Source organism: Sphaeramia orbicularis, chromosome 22 (genome assembly GCF_902148855.1).
Source record: "Sphaeramia orbicularis chromosome 22, fSphaOr1.1, whole genome shotgun sequence".
NCBI classification, from domain to species: domain Eukaryota; kingdom Metazoa; phylum Chordata; class Actinopteri; order Kurtiformes; family Apogonidae; genus Sphaeramia; species Sphaeramia orbicularis.
In genome coordinates this window covers 19,788,767-19,814,820 of record NC_043978.1, presented here as the reverse complement: position 1 = coordinate 19,814,820, position 26,054 = coordinate 19,788,767, and the positions used below count along the sequence as shown (strand labels likewise).

General features: G+C 36.6%; 1 protein-coding gene across 2 annotated transcripts in view; it reads right to left on the bottom strand.

Annotated features, from left to right (window-relative positions):
* Positions 1-10,370: 10,370 nt before the first annotated feature.
* The window catches only part of LOC115413189 (protein jagged-2-like), a 124,129-nt gene continuing 108,445 nt past the window's right edge, over positions 10,371-26,054 (bottom strand). For both annotated transcript variants that reach the window (XM_030125941.1, XM_030125942.1), the window contains 3 exons: positions 24,724-24,855; positions 13,559-13,718; positions 10,371-11,440 (listed from right to left, as the gene is read on the bottom strand). In XM_030125941.1, coding sequence (XP_029981801.1) covers positions 10,938-11,440; positions 13,559-13,718; positions 24,724-24,855 — 795 coding nt within the window. In that variant the 3' untranslated portion in view covers positions 10,371-10,937. The remainder of the gene's footprint in view (positions 11,441-13,558; positions 13,719-24,723; positions 24,856-26,054) is intronic.

The window sequence follows — 26,054 nt, the reverse complement described above, 5'->3', positions numbered from 1 at the left end:
GTCCATAATAATACATTATATAGACTAAATGTTGTCTAAAAATGACATTTATTAACAACATAGTATAGCAAACTATTACAAAAACAAATTAATTTTAGCCCAAAAACAAAACTGTCCATTTTGAATGTCTGGGATCGCCAGAAATTTGTGATATTAAAATGGGGTCATGAGGCAAAAAAGGTTGGGAACCACTGCCTTACAGCGACATCAAGGATTCTACATAGTTGAGATCCAAGACAATGTTTGCAGAAAATTTCAATAAGTAAATGGGTTGTATGTCGTACAGATATTCCAGTCTCAACAATAGGGCAAGTCATGACCCAGAACACACCTAAGACCAAAACCACCAATAAATCAACTGCATGTATCCACAGACTGTATCAGTCACTAAATAACATATAAAGGTCATTGTTTACATACATCTATATTATGATAAGATCAAGTTTTCTTCTTCAAACTAAAACTCATGGATGCTTAGTTTCAAAGTCAGTCCATCTTCACACGCTGCATCAACTGATAGTTTACATTATAGCTCTGTTGGCTTAGCTCTGTTTTTACACTGAAAACATCCACAGTAAAACCACTAATCACCTCTGTTTTCTGTACGATTTGTGTTGTCAGTAGCTGAACTAAAGATCTGTTTGAAACCAACAAACAAGGTCAGAACTGTCACAGTTTAGTCTGAACCATGGATCAACAAACGGCAACTTAGCAAAGATAATAACATCCCATAATAAATTTATACATTCATAAGCCTCAATCAAACCCACCTGTGTAGAAGAAACGCTGTCATTTCAACATCAAACTCCCTTCTTTTCATTTAGAGCTGAGTCCAGTGGAGAAAACAACAGTGCTTCTTTTATCACTTTGTCACTTTCTTTGACTCTAAAAGTTGTTTCTTAATGGTTCTCATCCTATCTGGTCACTTTCTGATGCTTTGGTCAAAGGCCCTGTGGCATTAGTTTTCTTTAGTATGGGAGACCAGCAGAGTGACTCACTACTCCCTCTAGTGGTCACATAAACCCCCCGGTCCATCAGAGTAAATAAACTTATTTCATTTCTCTACGATCCAATACATTGGCATCTTTGCCAGAACTTCACACCTCTTTATTCTAAACACTCGAACAATAATTGTATGTCAAATTTGACATAAAACACACATCCTGAGACAAACTTTTGACACCGCAACAAATGCTCCTAACTACACAATGGGAACAGAAGCAGCAGTTCAATATCTTCTGTATACAACTGCAATCATAGGCTGTTCAGCACCTACATGAAAATAAAAAAACTAAATCTTTGTTGTTTCAAATGCTCTTCAAGAGAGAAATGAACTCACTTAACTTACCTCACAATTGTGTTGCACTCCCTAGATATAGAACTGACCTGAAAGTTACTGCATTTAATATAAAAGTTCTTATATTCATCATCACAGTGAACAGACAGAACAAAAAGGATGCGTTATTGCAAAAGTGGAAATCATATTTTAAAAGCCTGATAATCTTGGGAAATACATTAAAATGAGATACTGTAGACCAGTGTTTCTCAAACAGTGGGGCGGGTCCTTTGGGAAGGTTTGCCAGGGGGGACATGGGATCACTCCTGGGTGTTTTTTCTTTCTTCAGGTTAGAACATGTAGCAGGTGGAACTAATATTTTAGCGATGGAGCACCCTGGACTCATTTTAGGGATGTACAACGAACAAATCTACTGCCATGGTGATCTGTCACTAGACTAGACAAAGAGTTCAGGTTTGGAGAATGGACAAGGACTGGACTGGAAAAGAAAAATGTGGAATATTTCTGTTTGTGCAATGGAAATGGGCTGTTCATCTTTGTTCCCAAAATTTGTTTGTTGTTCTAAAAAAAAAAAAAGCTATTTTATTCTCATAGGTGTAAGATAATTGCACATTTCCAATTTTCATTTGGAAAAATGTTGTCTCAGGGAGCAGTCTTGTTGAGTTTATTTGTACTGTTCAAGCAAAAATCTAATTTATTCTTAATTTGTGCAACAGATTAATCAAGGACAAGCAAAAAGTATTATTACGATATTGATGTTTCTTTCAATAAAAGTTATAATTGCACCACTGTTACAAGGTTTTTCTTTTTTTGTGTGTATTATTACTTTTTGCATCCTTGAAACTTCATTTCTATATTATGCTGTGCAAAGAAGTCAATTAGTAGCAATCAGGAAGCTTGTGTCATTTCCATATTGGAAATAAATCAATAAAAAAAAAAATGTTGTTGGGTTTGAGGGGGACCTGGAGATTATTTATCTTCCAAAGGTGGACCCAACAGAAAAAGACTGAAAACCACTGCCCCAGACTGATAATAATTCCTAATATTAAATGATCGGATCATCATATACTGACTGTCCATCATACAGAAGGTAGATGTACCATACAAGTATAATAGTTACTGTGCATCTGAAACATGGATAAGCAGAATCCATCCCTCTGACCTGAGACTGGGAGTCTTAAACTCTTTCTTGGATCTGCATCGGTGTCTCCTCATTATCTCCTTATCGCTCCAGTGAAGCAGCTGACTCACCTGAACGCCCGGTAACAGTGGTATGGAAGCCATCCATCTTCAGAACAGATTATCTGCCACAGTGACTCATCTGCCCTGACATGGAAGATGTGAGACTTTCTGTTAAACATCAAGCGAAGCCTTCATCACGTCACTACGGTTACCGCTTTGTGTTGTTGAAATGATCCAAAAGGACAAGCATCAAATGGGCCGCGAAAGTGCAACGTGAAGCATTTTAACACAGTTAATGTTGTCCAAACATGTTAAACTGAGGATGGATTTATTAGGTGACAAGAAACATAACCAAACTCAACATCCTTAAGCTAAATTTTTAACTAAATGTCATGCTAACAGTCTTTGTCTTGATAAACTGATACCCAGCCTATGAAACTGGTGAATGACTTCTACACAGAGCAAAGTTTTAGGATGTTTTGCCAGATATCTCAAACTAGTTTTGGTGTGTTTTTGTGTTCTTTGTGTAACTTTACAGTGTTTTATTTGACCATCCATTTAACTATGGTTTCTAGGTGTTGTGGTTGTTACTCAACACAAAAACAAGCCACAACTTCAATTTCAACAATAATACATCAACTTTAATAACCTTATTAAAAGCTGATATAGAAATTATTTTGAGGGAAAAAAACACTGTGTATCCTGGCAAATATGGTGGATTTTCTGCTTTTAAAAATACATTATTTAGGTTGGCTATTTCTAATTATTAATCTAAGGGTTGTGTGTGTGCACTCTGTATATATTTCTATGTTTGGTGCTGTGATTGCCACTCTTTTACACTGATGTTTATGTGAAGGACTTTGTAACATATTTAAAATGCACTACATAAATAAAGTTTTATTTTTTGGTCTTTGCATAAACGTCATCTCTTCCAAACATAAAACCAAAATTACTTGACGTAGGATCTTCCATTAGGTGATACTTTAATCTCATTTATAATATGTTAACATGGAGGAATTAAAGAAAAGTGGGTGTATTAAAATGAATATACAAAAATAACAGATAAATCCAACTTAAACATACCAGTATTTCACTGTTGTTCTACACAATGAGGCTGATGTTCTTCTGCTGGTGGATTGAGATCATGTGGTGTAATCTGGAAATAAAAACCCTGCAATGCAATGACAAACAGACTCAAAACCTAAATATGATCTATTAAATGCAACCCAGATTAAGTCAGTGTTAACAAGGGAGTATTACTTGTTTGTATCTTCTCTCATGGTGATACACACTGCAGTAAAGCATAGTTTAGTACTGGAGAATCAATGGATTTGCTGAAAATAAGGAACATTTATCTATTTTATGTAACTTCTGCTGCTGTTGTCTTGGCCAGGATACTCTTAAAAAAGAAATTAATCACAATGAGCTTTTTTCCTGGTTAAATAAAGGTTATTAAATAATAATTTGACATATCACCTTTTTCTACACTTGAAAAGTTTTAAGTACTTACTCCAAAAAGGTAAAATCCTGCAGATCACTCTACTTCCTGTTACACCGGCCGCCATGTTGTTCATTTTCTAAAACCGCTCCTTATTGGCAGATGTAAATAAAAGATCAGCCAATGAATGACCACGATATGTGAGTGACATTTAAAAGAGCCAATGAAGAATCAGAAGGACATTTCCTGAAGACGTTTCAGATTCTTACATTATTACATGCTTAAAAAAAAAACACAAAGGCAGTTATCAGCCGAAGACTGTGATATGATTAGTCTGTGACTGCACCTTTGTGAGAAAACTTTGAAAGAACTTTTTTTAATCACAGTTTCTCATAATGTTACCCTCCAGTGGGAAATTTTATTTTATTAAAAAAAAAAAAACATGTTTGCTTGTTTACCTATGCTGTCTAAGTTGCATTTTGTGCTTATTCTTATTCATATGTATAATAATCCTGTCCTGATTGTTATTAGTTCAATAATAATAATATATCAGTTATATTTTTTTATTTATTCGTTTGCATATTAAAGAAGAAAAGCCAAAAAAAAAAAAAAAAATCAGTATGCAATAAATTGTGAAGGTGAGACTGAGATTTATTAAATTATCTCACCAAAATAAACATAAAACAGCAATAATATCACCAAAGAAAATCCAAATGAGTGTCTAAAATAATGTAGAAAGTTACTCAGAAACACAATCTAAAAACAAACCAAAACCTCATTGTTTCCTGGATGGATGAAGATATGATAAACATTTTTATCTCTTTTTGATGACTTTTCTAACATTTTAAACTGCGTAATAAAGGTAGAATACATATATTTAGGTACTCACTGTCCCGTCATTTTAGACACATGGTAAATTCTGTATAGCTGAATTTTCCGCTCTCAGATCCATTCTTGTTTAATGACAGAGATGCCCATTATTGGTGTGAATATAAAGTCTGTATCATTGACTGAATCATGTTTGCTTGTTTTGTTTTAAAGAGTCTGAGAAACAAATTGTGTTCTAATTATTATCATTCCAATAAAACTTGATTTAAAATAGACAAATGAACAGTGATTCCCAAAACTTGTGAATTTGTCTGTAACAGAAGCCCAACTCAACAGGTAAATATACCTGTTTCTATATTCTTAACATAAAACATAACTATTCATTCATTTATTATTCATTCAACATTGCACAGCATGGCACTTGCACACAATTCCTGCACATGTCCAGATTTTGCAAATTAGTCATTATTTTCTTATTTTCACTTCGAATCTGAAATTGTACTTTCTTGGTAAAGGTGAATGTAATGTAATTTAATGTAATGCAAACTTGTCAAATGTATTTAAACATTTTTGATTTCACAAATTTGGGGACTATTAGGGACTTATTTCAACAGAGGATTACACAATATCTGGAGCTATGATGATATGTAGGTCCAAATGGGTCCAAATAAACACATCACCCAGTGTTTTGAACGCTGTCATAGCTATTTGTAGGGAGGTTCATTACTGACTCTGATCTTTTTATGGGGCAGGTGAGAAAAACACAGATAAACAAAGTAAATCTGTCTTTTCAACAGTGGATATTTTCTCCTCTCACTGTGAAATGCAGCATGGAAAACTGAACCTGCACACTTTGAAGCAATAAGCTTCTGATATCGTGTTACATGTTGCTTTGTGAACCTACACATGATCCTAAAGCTCCATCCAGCTCCTCCTCCCTCATCATCTCTGTTCTCCTTCATTATACTTTGTCCAAGTGGGTCAGTGATCGTGCACCGTACACGCATGTGACCTTAGCGCTGCACCATCCAGGATTCCAGACACGTTTCCCATTCTTCCCAAAACAACCGGCGGGTTAATGAACACACAGCACGGCACATAACGTCCCACCAAGCATTATGGATATCCAGCACAGCTGCTGCAAGGCTTTCATGCAGAGCGGGCTAATGTTAATCATTTCCCAGTGTGTCATTAAGGGGCAGATGGAGGCACGCCAAGGACTCACCTCAACGCGCCGCCGCTAAATTCAGCGGGACAAACCGAGGCAGCTGATTGGTTTCTGGGAGACTGTTTCTACAGGATATCGGAAAGATATAGGTTTAAATAGCAATCTGAGAAAAAATAAGGCTTACAGTGATAACTCCCTGTTCAATGGCTCATTTTTGCCTATAAAATGCAGATTTTCACATTTACATACATATGATATTTTGCTTTTTTTTTTTTTTTTTTTTTTAAATGGAATTATGCATTTCCCTGTGGTCTACATAAACTGTAAATGCTCTGCTTGGGTCTGAATTCTTCATTAATTCAACTCCACAGGTCCATCTTCAACCCTATTTCTGAGTAATGACACCAGAAAGGTGGTTTTGAGCGCTGGCCCTTTAAATGCACGTGAGCCACTTCAGGCTCCGCCCCCTCCAGGTTGTTGACCGTGTTGCTCTGTCCTGTTCAACCAACAACTAAACGATTTAAGTAATGTGCTTGAAGTTTGGACATATTTTCAGTATGGACTACAACCGCTGCTGCTGATAAACAATTATGGCACACTCGGAGAAATGTTCATCAGAAGTCTTGACCTTATATGTGCAAATGTCGTGATGTAACTAATTATAAAACGTAAGAAATTAAGACGGAATTAAAATGAATTGTAGAAATCTGCTTGATTTTTGCCAGAATTAATATAAAGATAGCTTTGCAGCACCTGGAGGGTTCAAATTCAAACTTTATGAACTGTTAGGGTCCAAATACACAAATAAATGAACCAAAGACTAATAAAAGTGGGTTTAGCAAAATAAGACCCCTTTAATGCATTTCATTAAAACTGACATGATTCTGTTTACAGCTCTAAAAACATGTTCAAATGTTTCGTATCACTGTAAACACATGTTGGAAAGACTAATGTTTTTTTTTTTTTTTTACTGTAGCTTTTTATCTCCAGTGCACTGCTACATTCTCTTTAAGGTGATGAAATTTGACATTTAGCTTTAGCCCATTTTTGTTACACAGAGCTGAAATAGCACTGGATATACACATTACACCTTGTTTTCATGGCTCTTGTTATTTACGTACAAGTCACTGAAGATATTTAAAATCAACAGAAAACAAAGTAATTTACTATGATCTAAAATGAAATCAGTCAGCAAACTGTTCTGAATTTAAAATGTTAATTTAACTTAAACCTTTAGTAAATACATGATATTTGTCTATTTGATAATGAGGATAATACTGTCTTTTCATTTTAATTATCAATTATTAAGAAGTGAATGGACTAAAAACATGTAGTGAATTTTACCCAGCATAATAACAGGTACATACAAGTTAATTCTTCTGTCTGTGTCCTTGACCACGGTATTGATAAAGATCTGAATTTGGTCTCTGAACACCTGTAAATGCAGTTCATAGCTCCTAACGTGCACTAAGGCTAATGCTAATGCTAAATGTGTGTATTATGGGTAAAATGCAGAGACTAAATTTCCCTACTGGGATAATAAAGTGAGTTACCTTCATAAGAAAATTCCAACCACACATACTGTAGTATACATGTAAACTGCACACAACACATAAATAAACAGTTGACAATAACAACTTAATATAAAAAGAGCAAAAGAAATAATGTTTGGTATAAAATACTTTAATAAATAATAGGATTGTTCTAAGAACAAACAAAAAATTCCACTAACAAACCAAGACTTTTACCAAATTTTGTACAAAATAATTACAATTTCTGCACATTCAGCCCCTCCACTGAGGCTAAAACAATGTAAAATTTAATGACAGAATATGAATTTATATTTCCTTGATTTGCATCAGCATTATTTAAAAAAAAAAAAAAAAACATGAAATATTGAAACATAATGTTCATCCACAAATATTACAATATTTGACTAAAACCAAGTCTTTTTTTTCTCCACTGTGGGGGTGATGATAAACCTTTATCTTCCTGTGTTCTTAGTGCAGAAACAGACGTTTAACAAACACTCGACATCAACCACAACAGTCAACAATATCAACAACAAACAACTTGTTCCCTTCATTAGACCAGAAAAGACACACAGGGAGAGGCGGGGCTTAAAAACATCAGGATACGCACTCATTCCTGTTCAAATCCTCAACCACAGGGATTCAGTGTCTTGCTAAAGGGCACTTGAGCAGGGTGGATGATTGCCAACATAAAAGCGAAGGGTTTTCATACTCACTAAACACCCCGCTGCCCTGCGCGGCATCTGCGCTGTCAACACACTGTAAAATAGTCAATTTATAACTTTAGTACGGGCACGCTAAAGACAGAAGCGCTTTTACGTGGTTTGGACCCTGTGACCCTTCAGCACGTATAGAAAACAGCGATCAGGATCAGGATTGGACAAGTCAGGGCTGTTACTGTCACTGTGAATAAAAGACAGTGGAACATAGAGGGAAGGAAAATGAGTAATGACGCACTTAAAATCCATGTAGCTTAAGAAAAGTCCCCCTGTTCGCAACTTGTGTGTCTTTGATGGTTTTTTAAATCAAAATCATATATTTATTGACTGAGAAAAAGAACATTTAGCATGTACAAAAATATTCTGCAGTGCTTTGTCTGTGCTCTAAATGTTTAATTGTACGATAAGAGGCAGTTCATCTGTCAGAAGAGATGAAAATGATCAAAAACAGATGTATTTTTGTAAGATTGAGTCCAAGTAATGGGAAATATGGATCTAAAAAGGGCTTTTGGAACAAGATTTGTGATATTTCAGATTGGGCAGATGCTTTTCACTTGAGAAAAGGTGTTTTTGCAGGACTTCAGTGGTCTAAGTGTAAAGTAAATACAAGTCTTTTACGGAATAAAAGATAAAACCTGAAGGTTTTCTAATATTAATGATCAAAAGGTACTTCTGTGACCTGCATAAAGTACAGTGGGTCAACGTGAAGGGCTTGGGGAGGTGATAATATAATCAACTGGTGGTTCAAGTCTCACATTTTTCTCTACTTAAAAGCATTCTCTGTTTTTTAATTATGCCAGGACTGTAAACCATTACCTGACTGCGAGTGTGCACTGATACTCTGCTGCTATTTAATGGGATATTAACAGGGTCTATTTATACTTAAATGAGTACATACAGTCAGCAGGAGGTGCAACACCAGCATCAAACATGGAAAAAGCTCCAGCATTTGCCAAAGAATATTAGATTTTATAAGAATGAGTTCATGCGATGTGGATCTATAGGTCTGAAAGGGCATTTGAAACGTGATCGGATGCTTTAAAGCGACTAAATGTGATGGGATTTAGTGGAAAAAGGTGATTGGTGCAGAAAAGGTGATTGGTGCAGGTCCTGTGTGTTGCTTTGGGAATTACAAGTAGAGGTAGACCGATATATCGGGTCGATATATTGATTTGCTTTAATATCAGCAACTGGCCTTAATTTTTTTTTTTTTTTTTTTTTGAAAGCCGATGTTTGATCAGTAATAAAAAAGTTATAAGATATTTGATCAGGCACCTGTATGGGCAGCACTAGAAGTTCAATAAATGTTAAGAGCACTATGTGTATGTGTATTAATAATTTCATTTATATTGCTACATAAACATTTTAATTATCTGAGTGTTTCAAATGTATTTTACGGTCAATGTGCTTGAAAAAAAAAAAAAAAACGCCTCAAAAATCAGCTGACCATATTTTTAAAAATCAGTATCGGCCTTAGAAAAACCCATATCAGTCGACCTCTAATCACAAGCCTCTCTGGGACACTGGAAGTCTTCAGTGAGTTTAACCAGACTTGTTTTTGTTGGCTTGTAAAATCAAAGCTGCAGATAATAACCTCTCACAAAGACTGACAGGTCTAACAGTCTCACCCTCTACACTGCATGTGTGTTCGTAACAGCTGTAACAAATATTATAACACATCAAAACTAACAATCATGGTCTGTATTCTTTTTCAACCAATGTTCAGTGGGACCCTGGACACAGTCCGAAAATCTGTATAAAACCTGTCCTAGTGTCAAAAGACACTAATAAACGGAATGACATCATTAAAAAAAAAAACAACCACAAAACAATCTTAATCTTTAGAATAACTATCATACAAAGCATCACTTAAGTTACTAAATTCAAATATACACAGCCGTTTTGTCATATTTACATATATGTACATCGCAATGAAAATAACCTTTACTGTGTTATGAAGAGTTGTTGTCAGGACATCTTTCCCTTTAAATGTTTTTAGTTCTGTATAAACTCTACTGGAGGAGTGAAAAGGAGGAGAAAACAGGGCTGAAGGCACTTTTCTACCAAAGCAAATACTGAAAAATCATCATGTAGCTTTAAAGGAAGCAGTATTAAGGATACACTTTAAGCTTTAACACAATATGGAAAAGATGTTCATGAATGTAAACACAAAAAATGCCAGATATCATACAGTGGATTCTGTTTGCCAGCTTTCTAAAAGACATACTGAAATGTGTATAAAGCTGTTGTAGTTTTTTTTTTTTTTTTTTTTTTGCAAATATTTTTTTTCTTTAAATAAAAAGACATGAAGTGTAGAAAAGGCCCATAGTTCGGGCTAAGGCAGACAGGAAACCGAATGCACCAAACAGTAGAAATGACGTTAACAGCTGCCAGCCGATGACGTTCAGTTTAATCTCCGAGTTAGTTCTGACGAGGCAAAGTGGAACCAGTTTGTAAACAGACAAAAAAAAAAAAAAAACAACCAAAAAAACAGAAAAATCAGGATCAGTGTAAAAAGGAAATCCCTGTGACGATTAAAACTGAAATCCAGAAGCTCTGATGTTTATTTTCCGTGTCTTTTTTTTTTTGTTTCTTTTCTGCATTTTTTTTTGTTGTTTTTGGTAAAAATAAGCCTCTGTGCTGCAGACGAAGAAGTTAAATAAGATGTGACCGATAAAAATAGAAAATTAAAGCATTTGTAATCTTCACTTTTGGTGCATTAAAAGTCGCAGACATTGAAGACATTGCAGTTTTTTTTTTCCTCCTGTCGTGTTCATACATAATGGTCTTCGCTGAGCTTGGCGGCGTTCAGGTTTTTACACCGGTTGTCTTTGGGGCTGTACGTCCGGTGCGGCGCCTTGACCGGACCGCTGCGTGTCGTGCAGATCACCCCTCCCTTACCCATCATCCCCTTGTCCTGCATCCCCGTTATGGAGCACTTAAGGGGCGGGCACTTGTCGCCGCCCACGCTCAGCGCCCTCTCCTCGTCATCCTCCTGCTCCCTCTCCTGCTCCCCGTCCTCCTCGCCCTCGGCCCCGTCGCATGTCCTGTCCGAGGGGCCCATCAGTTTCTTGCATTCATACTGAATGTCTTTGTCGCGGTTGTCTTTGGGGGCGTTGCTCCGCAGTGGCTCCAGCTGGTTGTTGACCGTCGTGTCCTCGGGTCGGGACGCTCTTTCACGCTCTTTCTTCCTCTTGCGCGTCCACCAAACGCAAACGACGATGCAGAAGATCCAGAGGACGCTGAAGACCACGCACAAGACCGGGACCAGGTAACCTGAACGGGAAAAGGAAGGAGAAATTAGAAGGAAACCAGAATAACTGCTTTAGTTTGGAGAGATTAATTATTCCCTCTTAATGATCATAACACAGGGGTGTCAAACTCATTTTAGTTCAGGGGCCACATTCAGCCCAATTCAATCTCAAGCGGGCCAAACCATTAAAATAATAGCATAAAAACCTATAAATAATGACAACTCCAAGTTTTTCTCCATTTTTTGTGCAATAAAAAAACATTAAATTATGAAAATATTTACATTTACAAACTATCTTTTCACAAAAAAGATGCGAATAATCAGAAAAAAATGTAATTTCTTAAGAAAAATAAGCTAAATTTTAACAATATTATGCCTCAACTAATCACGTGTACATGTGCATTACACACAATGTTACACAAACATAATATTGTTGAAATTTTGAAGTTTGGAATGTGTAACTAAAATAAGAATGTCTACAATATCATGTATCAACTTATTAACACAACTTACAAATCGGATCTGCAAATCCACAAAACATTTAGTAACAGACAGAATATTGTTAAAATTGTACTTAATTTTCAGGTTGGTCACATTTTATTGTAAGGGTTATTAGACTATTATTTTACTTTAGATCACATTGGGCTAAAACCAGTTCAACACCTTTGACTGTTAATATCTTCAGTGTAAGTTTTGCACTCCATAAAATCATGCCGCGGGCCAGATTGGACCCTTCGGCGGGCCGGTTTTGGCCCCCGGGCCGCATGTTTGACACCTGTGTCATAACATCACATACAGTAATGGTTGTGAATTCAGTGAAGTATTGAACCCATAAAGACCCAGTGCTACTTTATGTCACCTCCCAAATGAATATTTCTCTCTATTTAATCTTTCTTAAGTGATTCATCATCATTAATTAGAACATTATCCTCTGTATTTTGTGTTTTGTCAGTGAAAATCAGGTTTTTTTCCCCATATTTAATTTACTGGCCATGTAGATGTCCATAAAAGCTCAGATTAAAGTTGATTGTTTTTGTATCAGAAACAGAGAAAACTGAAGAAAAAGTGACATTTTCAACAAAATATATCATTAAATGAATATAAAATATGTTTCCAGTAGGGGTGTGCGATATGACGATATTAAATTGTGAAGGATTAGAGCGTATCGATGATCTGACAAAGCAGAGAGATCGTAGAATCAGGGGTGGGGTGCTGGTTTCTGTGCTGTACGTGGATCATAGATGATATTGGTACATCTGTATTGACCTTGCACACTGTCTGATTTTCCTTTCTTTCTTTTTTTTTGTTGTTTTTTTTTGTTGGTTAAGAAGGTTTTCTTTCTCACCTTGCCATTTGTTAGGTCTATACACTGTTGGTATTTTGATATGTTTGTACACATCGCACATATAAAACTGAAAATAAAATATTTCAAGTTTGCTTCTGTTTTGATCTACCGGCCTTTGAATTTACTCTGAGCTTTTATGAACATTTACATGATCAGCAAATTGAACATAGAGCTAGAAAAGCACTCGGAGAGTACAGACCTTTGCCAAGGCAGATCAGCCCCCCTGCCCCCCCAATCACCACCAAAATTTAATCATTTGTTCCTTGTGCCAGTATCAACATTTCCTGAAAATTTCATCCAAAGCCATCCATAACTTTTTGAGTTATCTTGCTAACAGACACACAGACAAACAACCCCCGATGAAAACATAACCTCCACCGTTCCTGGCGGAGGTAAAAAAATAACTGATTTTCACTAAATACAATAATAAATGGGGATCAATCACTTAGAAAAGGAATTGGATTCAGAATTCACCAAAAAACCTCTAGGTTTTTAAGGGTTAAATATTAAACAGCCCTGAAAACAAACACAAACTTCACTACTGCATTTATTTATATTTATTGCCTTGTTTTTGCCGGTTTATCATAAGCTTCAACTAAACTACATTTTTCATTGAGAGAATTTTACATTTTCTTTTTACTGTTTGACTGTATCTGCAGGTGGACAGACGCAGGCAGGTTACAACAAACACTGTATTCTATTAACTAATAAACTGCACGATTCTGTCCTGGGAGTTTGGTCCATGAAACAGCTGATCACCTTAACCTCCACTTTAATAACTCCAGCAGTGACTCACCGACAGGCGGAGGCTCCACCGGCATCTCCACTTTGACCTCCACCACCGATAACATGATGGTGCTGTTGTGACGTTTGGATAGAGCGTTAATGATGGCTTTGGCCGCCTCCTGGATCTGACCATGGTTACCGTCCTTCGGCCGTCCGTCCTCCTCAAAGGACTGTGGGTAGAAAGAAGAAAAAGAGGACAAGGAAATAAAGAGTTAATCAGTTTGTTTTGGATTCGTAACAAACAGTTTCATGAGTTTTTATGACGTATAGGCTGAATAGGTCTTGGATGAGCATATTTCATTCCTTTTCATACAGGAATTCAAAGATTAATCTTGAAATTTTTATTGCATTTGATTGATTTTATGTTTTTTACGCGAATGATGAACATTGTGTGGAAAAGCAGCTGCAAGAACGAATCTGCAGACTTTATGGTCTGTTCACAGAGTTTCCAGTTTCATTTCATTTGTTGCTTTATTCGTGCTCATTAATCAATACAAACATAAAAAGCTGTAAATGGGCCAGTTTCATCTGCTGTCTCTGGCCTGGTGTTAAAAGGCAGGCATTAAAAGTTATGATGCCAAAAATTCTGTTGTTTATCAGCCGTGACCGTCATATAAACACCCTGATAACGCAACAAAAACACAACAGCTGAGACACTGTGGATGTGAACAGTGGTATTTACTGCATGTTGTGTTTAAAACTATTAGCACTGAAAGTTGCCCTTTATTGGGCAAGTGACTATTTTTGGTAATTTCCGCATGCATTACGAGACAGTGAGAGTAACAGTTACAGTGAGGCAACACTCTCATGTCCAATGTGGTCTCCAGGGTCTGTAAGGTCCACCTCTGCATGAACAGTGAGTGGACCTGCTTTGTTAGGTACCATGAAGTAATGGTACTAATGTAAGGAAGGATGTTCAAAGGGATAATGTGGATGTGGACAGGGGTCTGGATCAGCACTGATGTTGGTCTAATGTTCTAAAATCCATTTTCCTTTCAACTTACATGTGTTTTTCTTGTATTTTTTTTATATTTAGTTCTTGTATTTTTTTGCCTCTTACAGGTAGGGAACCAGACCTTGATTTTCCACATACTACTAAAAAAATTTCGAAAAATTTCACAAAAGTAATAAAGTCTTGTTATGTCCTCTAATAACACTTTAAGGTTGAAATGTTGAATTTCTATGGTTATGTTCAGACTGCACGCAAACATGACCCAAATCCGATTTTTTTGCCCATATGTGACCTGTATCCGACAGTTTGAACAGCACAAAACACCAATTGCACTTAATGTATTTATTGCATTTTAACTGTATTTTAACTGTATTTTAATTACATTTTAAATTGTATTTCAAACTGTTTTTTAATTGTCTTGCACTGTAAAGCACTTTGTGACTCCCTGTCTGTGGAAACTGCTCTACAAATGAAATTTATTTACTTACAAATTGGATTTTTTAAAAATCTGATACAGGCCACTTTCATATGTGGCCCTAAATCCCTTATGTATCTGATATTTTGCAATATGACTTCAGTCTGAACGGCCAGGTCGCATTTATCTGACCTTTACGTCATTGAAATGCGACGAATGTTACAATTCTGTGTCCCAGGAGGAGAAGTGGAGGAAAAACATTTTTACTTCCGTAAACACAGTGCGTGCCTGCATGGTCACATATTAGGTCAGGACCTCTTTTGTGCATGCAGGTCACTTCAGAGTCACGTTCAGTTCATACTCAAAACTGATAGAAGTCGCATTTAATGTGTAATATGAACGGGCATGCAAATTGTGCATTAAGACCTGTTGTCTGAATGTAGCCTATGTGTGCCCTATAAAGGGTTAAAAATTGCAAACAACTAAAGCTCTTAAAATCTTCTAGTATAATAAAGACTATAGACAAAAGGACAGAATCCACCGGGTTTAGAGGAGCACAGACTTATTCAGAGCAGCTAAAGTGAAAATAAGGTCCATTCGCCAAATGGTCTGAGTTTAGCTTGAGGCCACGCAGGACGACAAAAAGACAAAAAACACACATCCATGTGTTGGAATAAAAGAGATTCCCATCCTAACATCTGGCAGGCTGAGAACCCCCCCACGGAGAGCACAGAGGGTGGAGTTAATTGGCTAAAAAGGTGCTGAGGTTTGGTGCTGGGGGGGCACGGGGGGGATTAGCTGTATGCTGTGCACTTCAATTAAGACAAACAATAGAGAACAGGCCAGCTGTGCTCCCTGTCGGCGGGACAAACGCTCCCCTTTTCTTCTCCTGAAGTAATCAGCATCTCATTCACATACCTCCAAAAACCCCACACCCCCCCCAAACACATCACAGTGACACAGGGCTACAGATCCCGCACATCCAAACACAACCTGCACTCAGGGCTTTACAGCAGCAGGAGTTAAATGTGGCCCATATATGTGTCTTCAACATGATTCTGATTAAAGATTCAACTGGACTGTTTATATAGATGCTAAAAAAGGGATCGAATGTGTGTTTACATGCCCCACAGTGTTTAATTGGCGACATGCGCAAAAAACATTCCAATAACAAGAAACAGTTCGATCTTTTCAAATTTTACAGACTTTTTTTCAATCTTTTCAGACACTTACACTACCAGTCAAAAGTTTGGACTCACCTGGTTTTTCTTTATTTTTATGACGAATTATCTCCGCCAAGTGTAACGGCCGAGGTTATGTTTCATCGGGGTTTGTCTGTCTGTTTGTCTGTTAGTATGATAACTCAAAAAGTTATGGATGGATTTTCATGGAATTTTCAAGAAATGTTGATACTGGCACAAGGAACAAATGATAACATTTTGGTGGTGATGGGGGGTGGTAGGGTGGGGTGGATTTTGATGAAATTTTCAGGAAATGTTGATACTGGCACAAGGAACAAATGCTAAAATTTTAGTGGTGATGGGAGGGGGTGGCACTGATCTGCCTTGGCAGAGGTCTGCGCTCTCTGAGTGCTTTTCTAGTTTACATTGTAGATTCTCACTGAAGGCATCAAAACTATGAATGAACACATATGGAATTATGTAGTTAAAAAAGTGTGATATTTTGGATTCTTCAAAATAGCCACATTTTGCTTTGATTACTGCTTTGTGCATTCTTAGCATTTTCTCAATGAGCTTCATAAGGTAGTCACCTGAAATGTTTTCCAATAGTCTTGAAGGAGTTCCCAGTGATGCTGAGCACTTGTTGACCATCTGCGGTCCATCTCATGCCATTTAAATCAGAGGGTGAGTCCAAACTTTTGACTGGTAGTGTATTTATTTAATTATTTTTTGCAAATATGTTTTATTAATTTTAGAAAAAGAAAAGAATGGTCCCTCAGTTTGGAGAGATACAGTACATCATGGCATTTTACATGTACTGTATGCAGTCATCCCCAAAGTACAGATCCAGGTCCATTTTCAGGTGCATTGACACATTGAGTCATTCTTTTCAGACACTTATTGGAGCTGTAGTGGATTCATGTGTAATCCTTCATATGACTAATATCAGAAGTTCCATTTATTGGACTAGAAGGACCTGACCTGACCTTACAAATTAAACTTAAAAAACAAGAGGCCGTCCTGGTTTAGATTAGTTGGTTGTTTTTGTGTTCATACTTTAACATGTTATTCTATTGGATTAGGACTGGGCAATATATCAAATGAATTCAATTAATCAAGGTGGAAACATCGTCATCTTCTACAACACTGATTCACCAGTAAAACCCATGGAGTTGGATCAATGACAGTGGATGGACACACTAGGTTTATGTTGAGTTATTGATATATTTGCTGGAAAAGTCCCTTTTTCTTCACTTTTCTCTGTTTTGATATAATAACCTTTGAATTTGCTATGTTTTCATGAGAATCTAAAGTACAGGAAATTAAGTAGAGGAAAATACATGATTTACATAGGAAACATGAAAGAGGCATATTCTAGCACAATATACAGTGTAACAGACTATGTCCCACAGTTTTTTTTTTTTTTTTTTTTAATACATGTACAACATTTCTTTACAAGGCAACCCATCAGAATAGTCAGGTGGAAATGTAATGGCATGAAAGGATGACATGGTTTTGTTTGGTGTTCTCTGCTGCATCAAGAGAAAAAAAATAAATAAAAAATTTAAAAAACATTAAGCGTGACAAAATAGATATGATGACCACCTGAACAAAAAGATTTTCATGTTGGTGTCTGTTACTAAATGATTAATAATGTATCCATATCTCTTTTACTCTGAGAAACAAGTGTAAAGCTAATCACACCATTGACTTAACTGGTTTCCGTTCCAGTCACATCACACCTGTGTCTTCATCGAATGGCGTGACCTGATGTGGCAGTGTCAGCGCTATATTTGGCTTTTTTAAATGGAATTACGCATTTTAAAACATTTCCCTGTGGTCTACATAAACTGTAAATGCTCTGCTTGGGTCTGAATTCTTCATTAATTCAACTCCACAGGTCCATCTTCAACACTATTTCTGAGTAATGACACGGGAAAGGTGGTTTAGAGCGCTGGCCCTTTAAATGCAAATGAGCCACTTCACGCCCCGCCCCCTCCAGGTTGTTGGCTGTGCTGCTCTGTTCCGTTCAACCAACAACTGAACATTTTAGGTAATCGGTTTGAAATTTGGACATATTTTCAGTTTTTACTAAAACTGCTGCTGCTGATAAACAATTATGGCATACTTGGAGAAATATTCGTCGGAAGTTTTGACCTTATATGTGCAAATGTCGTGATGTTACTAGTTATAGATGTAACAAATTAAGAAGGAATTGAAACATGTTGTAGGAATCCGCTTGATTTTTGCCAAAATAAATATAAAGATAGCTTTGCAGCACCTGGAGGGTTCAAATTCAACCCTTTTGAACTATTAGGGTCCAAATACACAAATAAATGTACCAAAGACTAATACGAGACCCCTTTGAAACCTCTTCCTTGACTCTCCTGCCTTCACAGACAGCGAAGTTATTTCCAAATATTTTAACAGAACTATTTCAGACTTTCCTTCCAGCTCACTTGAACCAGCCTCAGTCAAAGCAGAGACACTTCACTGTAAAAAATGAAGATGAACCAAGCGCTCCCCGTCGTTTTCCCACACACATAGAATAAAAACATGCAAACCGCTTGTTTCCTGCTCAGGTCGGAGGCCTCACAACGTCCATCACCTCCAAACCCACCCTGAGCCTTTGGACGAGCGCGACGACACAACTTGGCGGCTGCGAAGTGGCCGCACTGAGATTACACAGATTTCACCCACACTTGGAAATAAGCGCTGACATTTTCCTGCAACACGAGTCGTCAGTGTGTGTGGGAGTGAGGTTTTTTTTTTTTATATGAAAGCCTTGTTGTGGGGTTTGGGTGGATGTCAGGCTCACCACTCCTTTTCCTGTATCTGTCGCTCAAAACAGGCCTCCAAACATCAGAGAACAAGAACTAATCCCCTCCATTAAGAGCTTAGAGCCCTGAAGTGACTGATTTCCCTCGAGTCTGGGTGGCCGGGAGAGAAATAAGGAGGGGAAAGAGAAAGAGACAAGAGGAGAAAGGAAGACACAAAGTAAGATAAAGGAGGAGGGAGGGTAAAAATAATGATGAGGGTAAAGGTGTCAAAGAAGAAGAGGAGGGGGAATAGAATAAAAAGAAGAGCAGAAAAAGCTAAATTTCATCCAGATGTTGCTGGAGGCTTCAAACGCCTCTCCTGCTTTCTTTTCTTTCGTCTTCTTTTCGTATTTTTTTTTTAAACAATGAAGGGAAAATCTGCAAATAAAGAAGGTTCAGATTCGACTCCTCTGGAAATGATTTCAGTGATGAATTAAGTGTGATTTAATAAAGTTAGAGGGGGAAAAAAAAGTGGAGTGAGAGGTGTGTTTGTGTTTTTCTGACATCTGAAAATGTATGACTTTATTAAAATCACACAGGAATGGTGTCTCTGAGTAGGATTTGATCATATTTCTATATTTTTCTATATTTTCCTCTACTGTCTCTTTTTAACCTTTCTTAAGTGATTTATCACCATTTATCATAATATTATCCTCTGTATTTTGCATTTTTCACTGTAAGTCATGTATTTTCCTCTAGTTAATTTAGATTTTCATGAAAACTCAGAGTAAATTCAAAGGTTATTATGTCAAAACGGTGTCTTTTTCAGCAAAGATATCAATAAGTTAATGTAAAAACAAGCGTCTCCATCCACTGTCACTGATTAAACTCCATGGGTTTTACCAGTGAATCAATGTTGTAGAAGATGGCGGTGTTTCTATGGTAACTACGGAGCCTCTGAACGTCCAAATGGGTCATATCTGATGACCATGAAAAGATGACAAACTGCATTTTACACCAATTATTCCCACGCATTGATAGGATTAGTGGATCAACAGGTATTAAACTGTTTAGATCACAGGTGTCAAACATGCGGCCTGGGGGCCAAATCCGGCCCGCCAAAGGGTCCAGTCCGGCCCTTGGGATGAATTTGTGAAATGTAGAAATTACACTGAGATATTAACGATCCTTTTAGTTCAGGTTTCACATTCAGAACAATTCAATCTCAAGTGGGCTGGATTCAGTAAAATACTATCATAAACTCCACATTTTTCTCTTTGTAAATGTAAATATTTTCACGTATTTACACTAAAACAAAGTATAGTTTCACAAAAAAATATGAATAACCTGAACAAATATGAACAACTTGAAATGTCTTAAGAGAAGTAAGTACAATTTTAACAAGATTCTGCCTATTACTAAATGTTTTGTGTATTTGTAGATCCACTGTGATCGATACGCTATAATGTACATGTGTAAATGACAAACTGAGGCAGAATATTGTTAAAATTACACTTATTTTTTCAGTTTGTTCATGTTATTCACATCTTTTGAAAGGATAGTTTGTAGATGTAAACCTTTTCATGATGTAAATGTACTTTTTTCGCTCTAAAACACAGAGAAAAGTTTAGATTTGACATTATCTATATATTATTATGTAATTATTTTACTGGTTCGGCCCACTGCAGATCAAATTTACCCAAATATGGCCCCTGAACTAAAATGATTTTGACACCCCTGGTTCAGATCAATAGATGGTTTTTTAGTCGCCAGTGGATGTTTGGGTCTTTATGGGTTAAACCAATAGAAACGGAGTGTTATCTGTTCTCTGACCATCACTGCTTGTGTTGACGACGTCATATTATGAATCCCTATTTTGTTCTTTATGTGCACGAGCATGGTTGTGCACGTGGATAGTTCAATATGTGGCCTCTGTCGTCCTAAGGCGGCGCCGACTCCGCTCATCTACAGGTGTTGATTACATGTCAACATACCCGACGATGCATCAATTAAGATGTCCCCTCATTTGGTGGTTTGATAATGAAGGTGGAGAGCTCTGTCTGACACGTTGGTGCAGAATCTCCCATAGTGTTTAATTGGGTTGAGATCTGTAACAACATCACTTTCATCAACCGTTCAATGAGTCTTCACGTTATGGATGTGAGCATTGCATCCTGGATTAGACCACTCACACCAGGACACCAGAATAATCTTGTACGTTTATGTCTTATCCTTGACCACTGTTTAATATCTACAAAGCCACAGCTTCAGACAAAAGGTAACTCAAAAGACGATGAAAGTGTCTCACTTCTGGAGAAATGAAGAAAACGGAGTTTGTCTTTGTCGGTAAAAGGAGAATGAAATATATATGATAGTTTAGTAAACAGTGTGTTTGTAGTAAACAGGTTACAGGACAGTGGTTTCACTCTGTGCACAGTGGAGGACGTCAGGTCAGAATAGGAAATTATTCTAAATTATCATAAAGTCAAACAGCAAAAACCAAAGTAAGAGCTCTGATCCAATATATTAAAAAAAAATAAAAAAATACAACCAATACCCCTTCTATCAAGAATCAATACCAAGTTGAATTTGTGAAGTCATCAGGTTCTGCCGCTGTGTTAGGCTACGTTCAAAGGGATAATGTGGATGTTGACAGGTGTCTGGATCAACACTTACGTTGTTCTAATGTTCTAAAATCCATTTTCCTTTCAACTTACATGTGTTTTTCTTGCATTTTTTATATTTCCTTCTTGTATTTTTTTGCCACTTACAGGTAAGGGACCAGACCTTGATTTTCTACATAACACTAAAAAAATCTGAAAAAATTTCACAAAACTAATATACTCTTATTATGTCCTCCAATAACACTCTAAGGTGGAAAAGTCGAATTTCTATGGCTATGTTCAGACTGCAGGTAAATATGGCCCAAATCCGATTTTTTTGCCCATATGTGACCTGTATCTGATCTGTTAAAGACAGTTTGAACAGCCCAAATCTGATTTTTTTGCCCATAGTGAACTGTATCCGACAGTTTGAACAGCACAGATCTGATTTCTTTCAAATCAGATCCAGGCCACTTTCATATGTGGTCCTAAATCCAATATGTATCTGATAATTTGCAATGCGACTTCAGCCTGAACAGCCAGGTCACATTTATCCAACCTCTACGTCACTGAAATGCAACAAACGTTACAATTCTGCGTCCCAAAAGGAGAAGAAGTGGGAAAAACATATTTACTTCCATAAACACAGTGTGTGCCTGTGTGGTCACATATTAAGTCAGGACCTCTTTTGCGCATGTGGGTCACTTCAGGGTCACATTCAGTTCATACTCAAAACTGACAGAAGTCACATTTAACATGCAATATGAACGAGCACACAAAAAAATCAGATTTCACCCAAAATTCGAATTCTGCATTAAGACCTGCTGTCTGAATGTAGCCTTAGAGTCCCGTGGTGTTGATGCAGGAGATCAGTCTCCTAGTAGAAGTGGGTGGTACTTTCACTCACATTACCCATATATGACTTCATATCAGTGCTCAATAGGAACTATGTTGGTATCTCTATTCATTTCCATGTTATTAGCTATTAAAATATGGTCCACTATAAGTAAAGGCAAATTTATAATATTTCACAAAGTCGTCCAAAATCTAAATTTCTCAAAACTGTGAACAAACCTTGCAGAGAAGACAAGGAAGCTACATAAAAAAGTTTAACCCATAAAGACCTAGTGCTACTTTTGTGGCAGTTCCCAAATGCTTTTTGTTCTCTATTTTTAATTTTTTTAAAAGTGATTTTTCACCGTTTACTCTAATAATAGGGTCAGTATTTTGCATTCTTAAGTGAAAATCTGGTATTTTTCTACATTTAATTCACTGATCATGATTGATGTCCATAAAAACTCATATCAAAAACTTATATCAAAATCTGAGAAAATGGAAAAAAAGAGTGAGTATTTCAGTAAAATATATTGTTAACAACATAAAAATAAGTGTGTCCATCCACTGTTATGGTTCAAAGTCCATGGGTTTTACTGGTGAATCAATGTTGTAGAAGATGACGGTGTTTCCATGGTTACTATGGAGCCTCTGAACATCCAAATGGGTCATATCTGATGACCATGAAAAGATGACAAACTGTATTTTCCACCAATTATTTACATGGATTGATAGAGTTAGCGGGTCAACTGTTATTTAACTTTTTATATCAGTAAATGATTTTGGTTGCCAGTGGGTGTTTGGGTCTTTAAGAGTTACATTAATCTGAGTCTGAGAGGGAGTTTGAAGAAATTGCTAATGAAGACGAAGAAGACAAAGAAGACGAAGACAACGGCGGACACAGCACCTTCACAATAGTAAATGGAATACCTATATTTATCATGTTTATGTTGAGAATGAAGTCCAAACGCTCTTTACTCAAGCAGAAGAAGGTGTAGAAATAGTGATTCACTTTAGTTTTTCAAAGTTCAATTGGACTGGTTTTGTTCTCGTACATGCATTTTCGCTCATTCATATCATATCAATTCTATATCAGTCTCTTGGATGAGACATGAAATGTTTTCAAGAACAAAATCAATCCAGTTGAACTTCGAAAAACAAATTAAGGATGATCGATGACCTGGACAAAGGAGAACTAACAGACATCAGACACTGTGGGAAAGTGTTGTGAGTAAATGTAAAGCACAGACGTCTGATGGACACTTCTACTGCTGTATATGTGCACAGTGAACTGACCCTGATGTCATATTAATATGATGTGAAAACAATTAAACTGCTCTAACTTCAATGGTTTAACAGTCAAATAAACCCAAAAAAACACTGAAAATAATGAACATGAACTTTGCCACAGTTTTCAGCAGAACCTCAAACATTATGACGCCTCATCTAGCCTCTCTTTCATGTCTCTTTCTTCTTTTTTTAATGTCTTTTTAAGTTGTTTTCATCTTTGTGAAATTTGTCATGTGTGGTATGCACCAGTGAGAACGCCATGGGAGTGTGTTTTTTGTGTGTTATTGTCACATCAGTTTAGTGTTGCTCATAATAATAAACCTCTTTATAGAGAGTTAATGATGGCTATGTAACCTGATTCTACTCTAAATATTGTGTTTTTTTTTTGTGCATATCTGTTTTACAATATTCTATGTTTTCTAAAATAATTATTCTTCTGGCGACCTCAGCAAAAATTCTAATCCTGTTTTCTTCCTGTAATAAATTAATTACCTCCGCCAATGAACAATGGAGGTTATGTTTTCATTAGGGTTTGTCTGTTTGTTTGTCTGCCTGTTAGCAAGATAACTCAAAAATTTATGGATGGATTTAGATGAAATTTTCGGGAAATGTTGATACTTATGACAGCGTATTAGGGCCACATAAGAAAAAAAAAAAAAGAAAAAAAAGCTTGTCACTACGAGAATAAAGTTGCAATATTTCAAGAATAAAGTCATATGAGAATAAAGTCATACTTTTAAAAACTCATTATTTAACAAAAGTAAAGTTGTAATATTTCGAGAAAAAAGTCATTATATAATGAGAATAAAGTCGTATTTGTTTATCAGTTTTAGCATATCTTATTCTTATTTTTACTACTGTAGTTTTATCATATTTTGTATTTTTACCAATATCTTTGTACATCACTTTGGGCCCTTTGCGCTGTTTTAAATGTGCTATATAAATAAACTTGACCTTGACATAACAAACACAAATTTTGTTACTTCATATACAGGGTTATAAGGAGTTCTACATTTTTCAAGTATAATAAATCTGATCAAACTCTGGTTGCTTTTGCTCATGAAAGACAATCTGGAAGTCCTGGTTCCACTACAGTGTGTATTATCATGAGTAGACGTGTGTGTTTGTGTGTAATAATCACCATGGCAACCTCCACGGCATCGCTGTTGGAGTAGGACAGGTCGCAGAGGATGAGCAGCGCCCGCTCATCAGCCAATGTCTGAGTCACAGGGAGGTACCTGAGCTCAGAGCAGATGTTCTCCACGGTGGTGCCCTGTGATCACACAACAACACAACAGAAGATAAGGGACTAAGGGACATGACTTTTCATATATTGTGCTGATAGGAAGCTAAAGGATTGACTGTTGTGTGGAGAAGGGGTGGGATTAAAGAAGTTATACTTCCTCCCACTCCTTTTCAAATGTGCAAATGAAGTCATGTATATGTATAAGCTTTGTTTTTGGGTTTTTTTTTTTTTTGTTTTCTTCCATGACTTCTCACTACCTGTTTAATTTCTAAGGACCAAGTAAGATTACTTTGTCTTGTTGCATATTCGAAATAAACTAAACTAAACTAAAAAAAAGATCAGAATTGGCACTGATGCCGAGGAACAACCAGGTTCTAATTCCTCCAAAATCTGTTTCGGATGCAGCGGGGGACACTGGGGCTCAGATCCCAGATCAGTATCTTTCCAGGGCAGGGGGGTCAGGGGCCATATACAGGCCAATATGATTTCAAGTAGGCAAAACCAGTAAAAGAACAGCATACCAGCCTACTTCACTTTACTTTGTTACCTCTGCCAAAGGGGGTTATGTTTTCATCAGGGTTTGTCTGTTTGTTTGTTTGTTAGCAAGATAACTCAAAATGTTATGGACAGATTTTGATGAAATTTTCAGGAAATGTTGATACTGGCACAAGGAACAAATGATTAAATTTTGGTGGTGACTGGGGGGGGGGGGAATCGGCCTTCGTGGAGGTCTGCGCTCTCTAAGTGCTTTTCTAGTTGTTTATTTGACAGGGACAATGTACAATCAGATGATTGCACCAGAGTTAGCTAACAGCTAATTTACAACAGCAGTTTCTGGGCAGGTAAACAGACAACAGTAAATACAGAACATAAAAATAGGACATTACATAAAGCAGTTGACAAACAATTTAAAAACGAAATACAGATGCAGATACGACAATATAATATAAAGCTAAAAATGCAATAATAACAATATAGTCTAAATAACAGAGGATAAAAAATATATTCTGTACAAAGCATAAATAGTAAATATGAATAGTATTCCAGCCAAATACCATTAAAAAGCTCTACTTTAGTTATAGCAGGGTCTTTAAATGGCCTTTAAAAAGCCTATAAATAATGACAACTCCAAAAATTTTTTTTGTTTTAGTGCAAAAAAAATTACACTGAACTATGAAAATATTTACATTTAGAAACTACCCAAACAAAAAAGTGTGAATAACTTG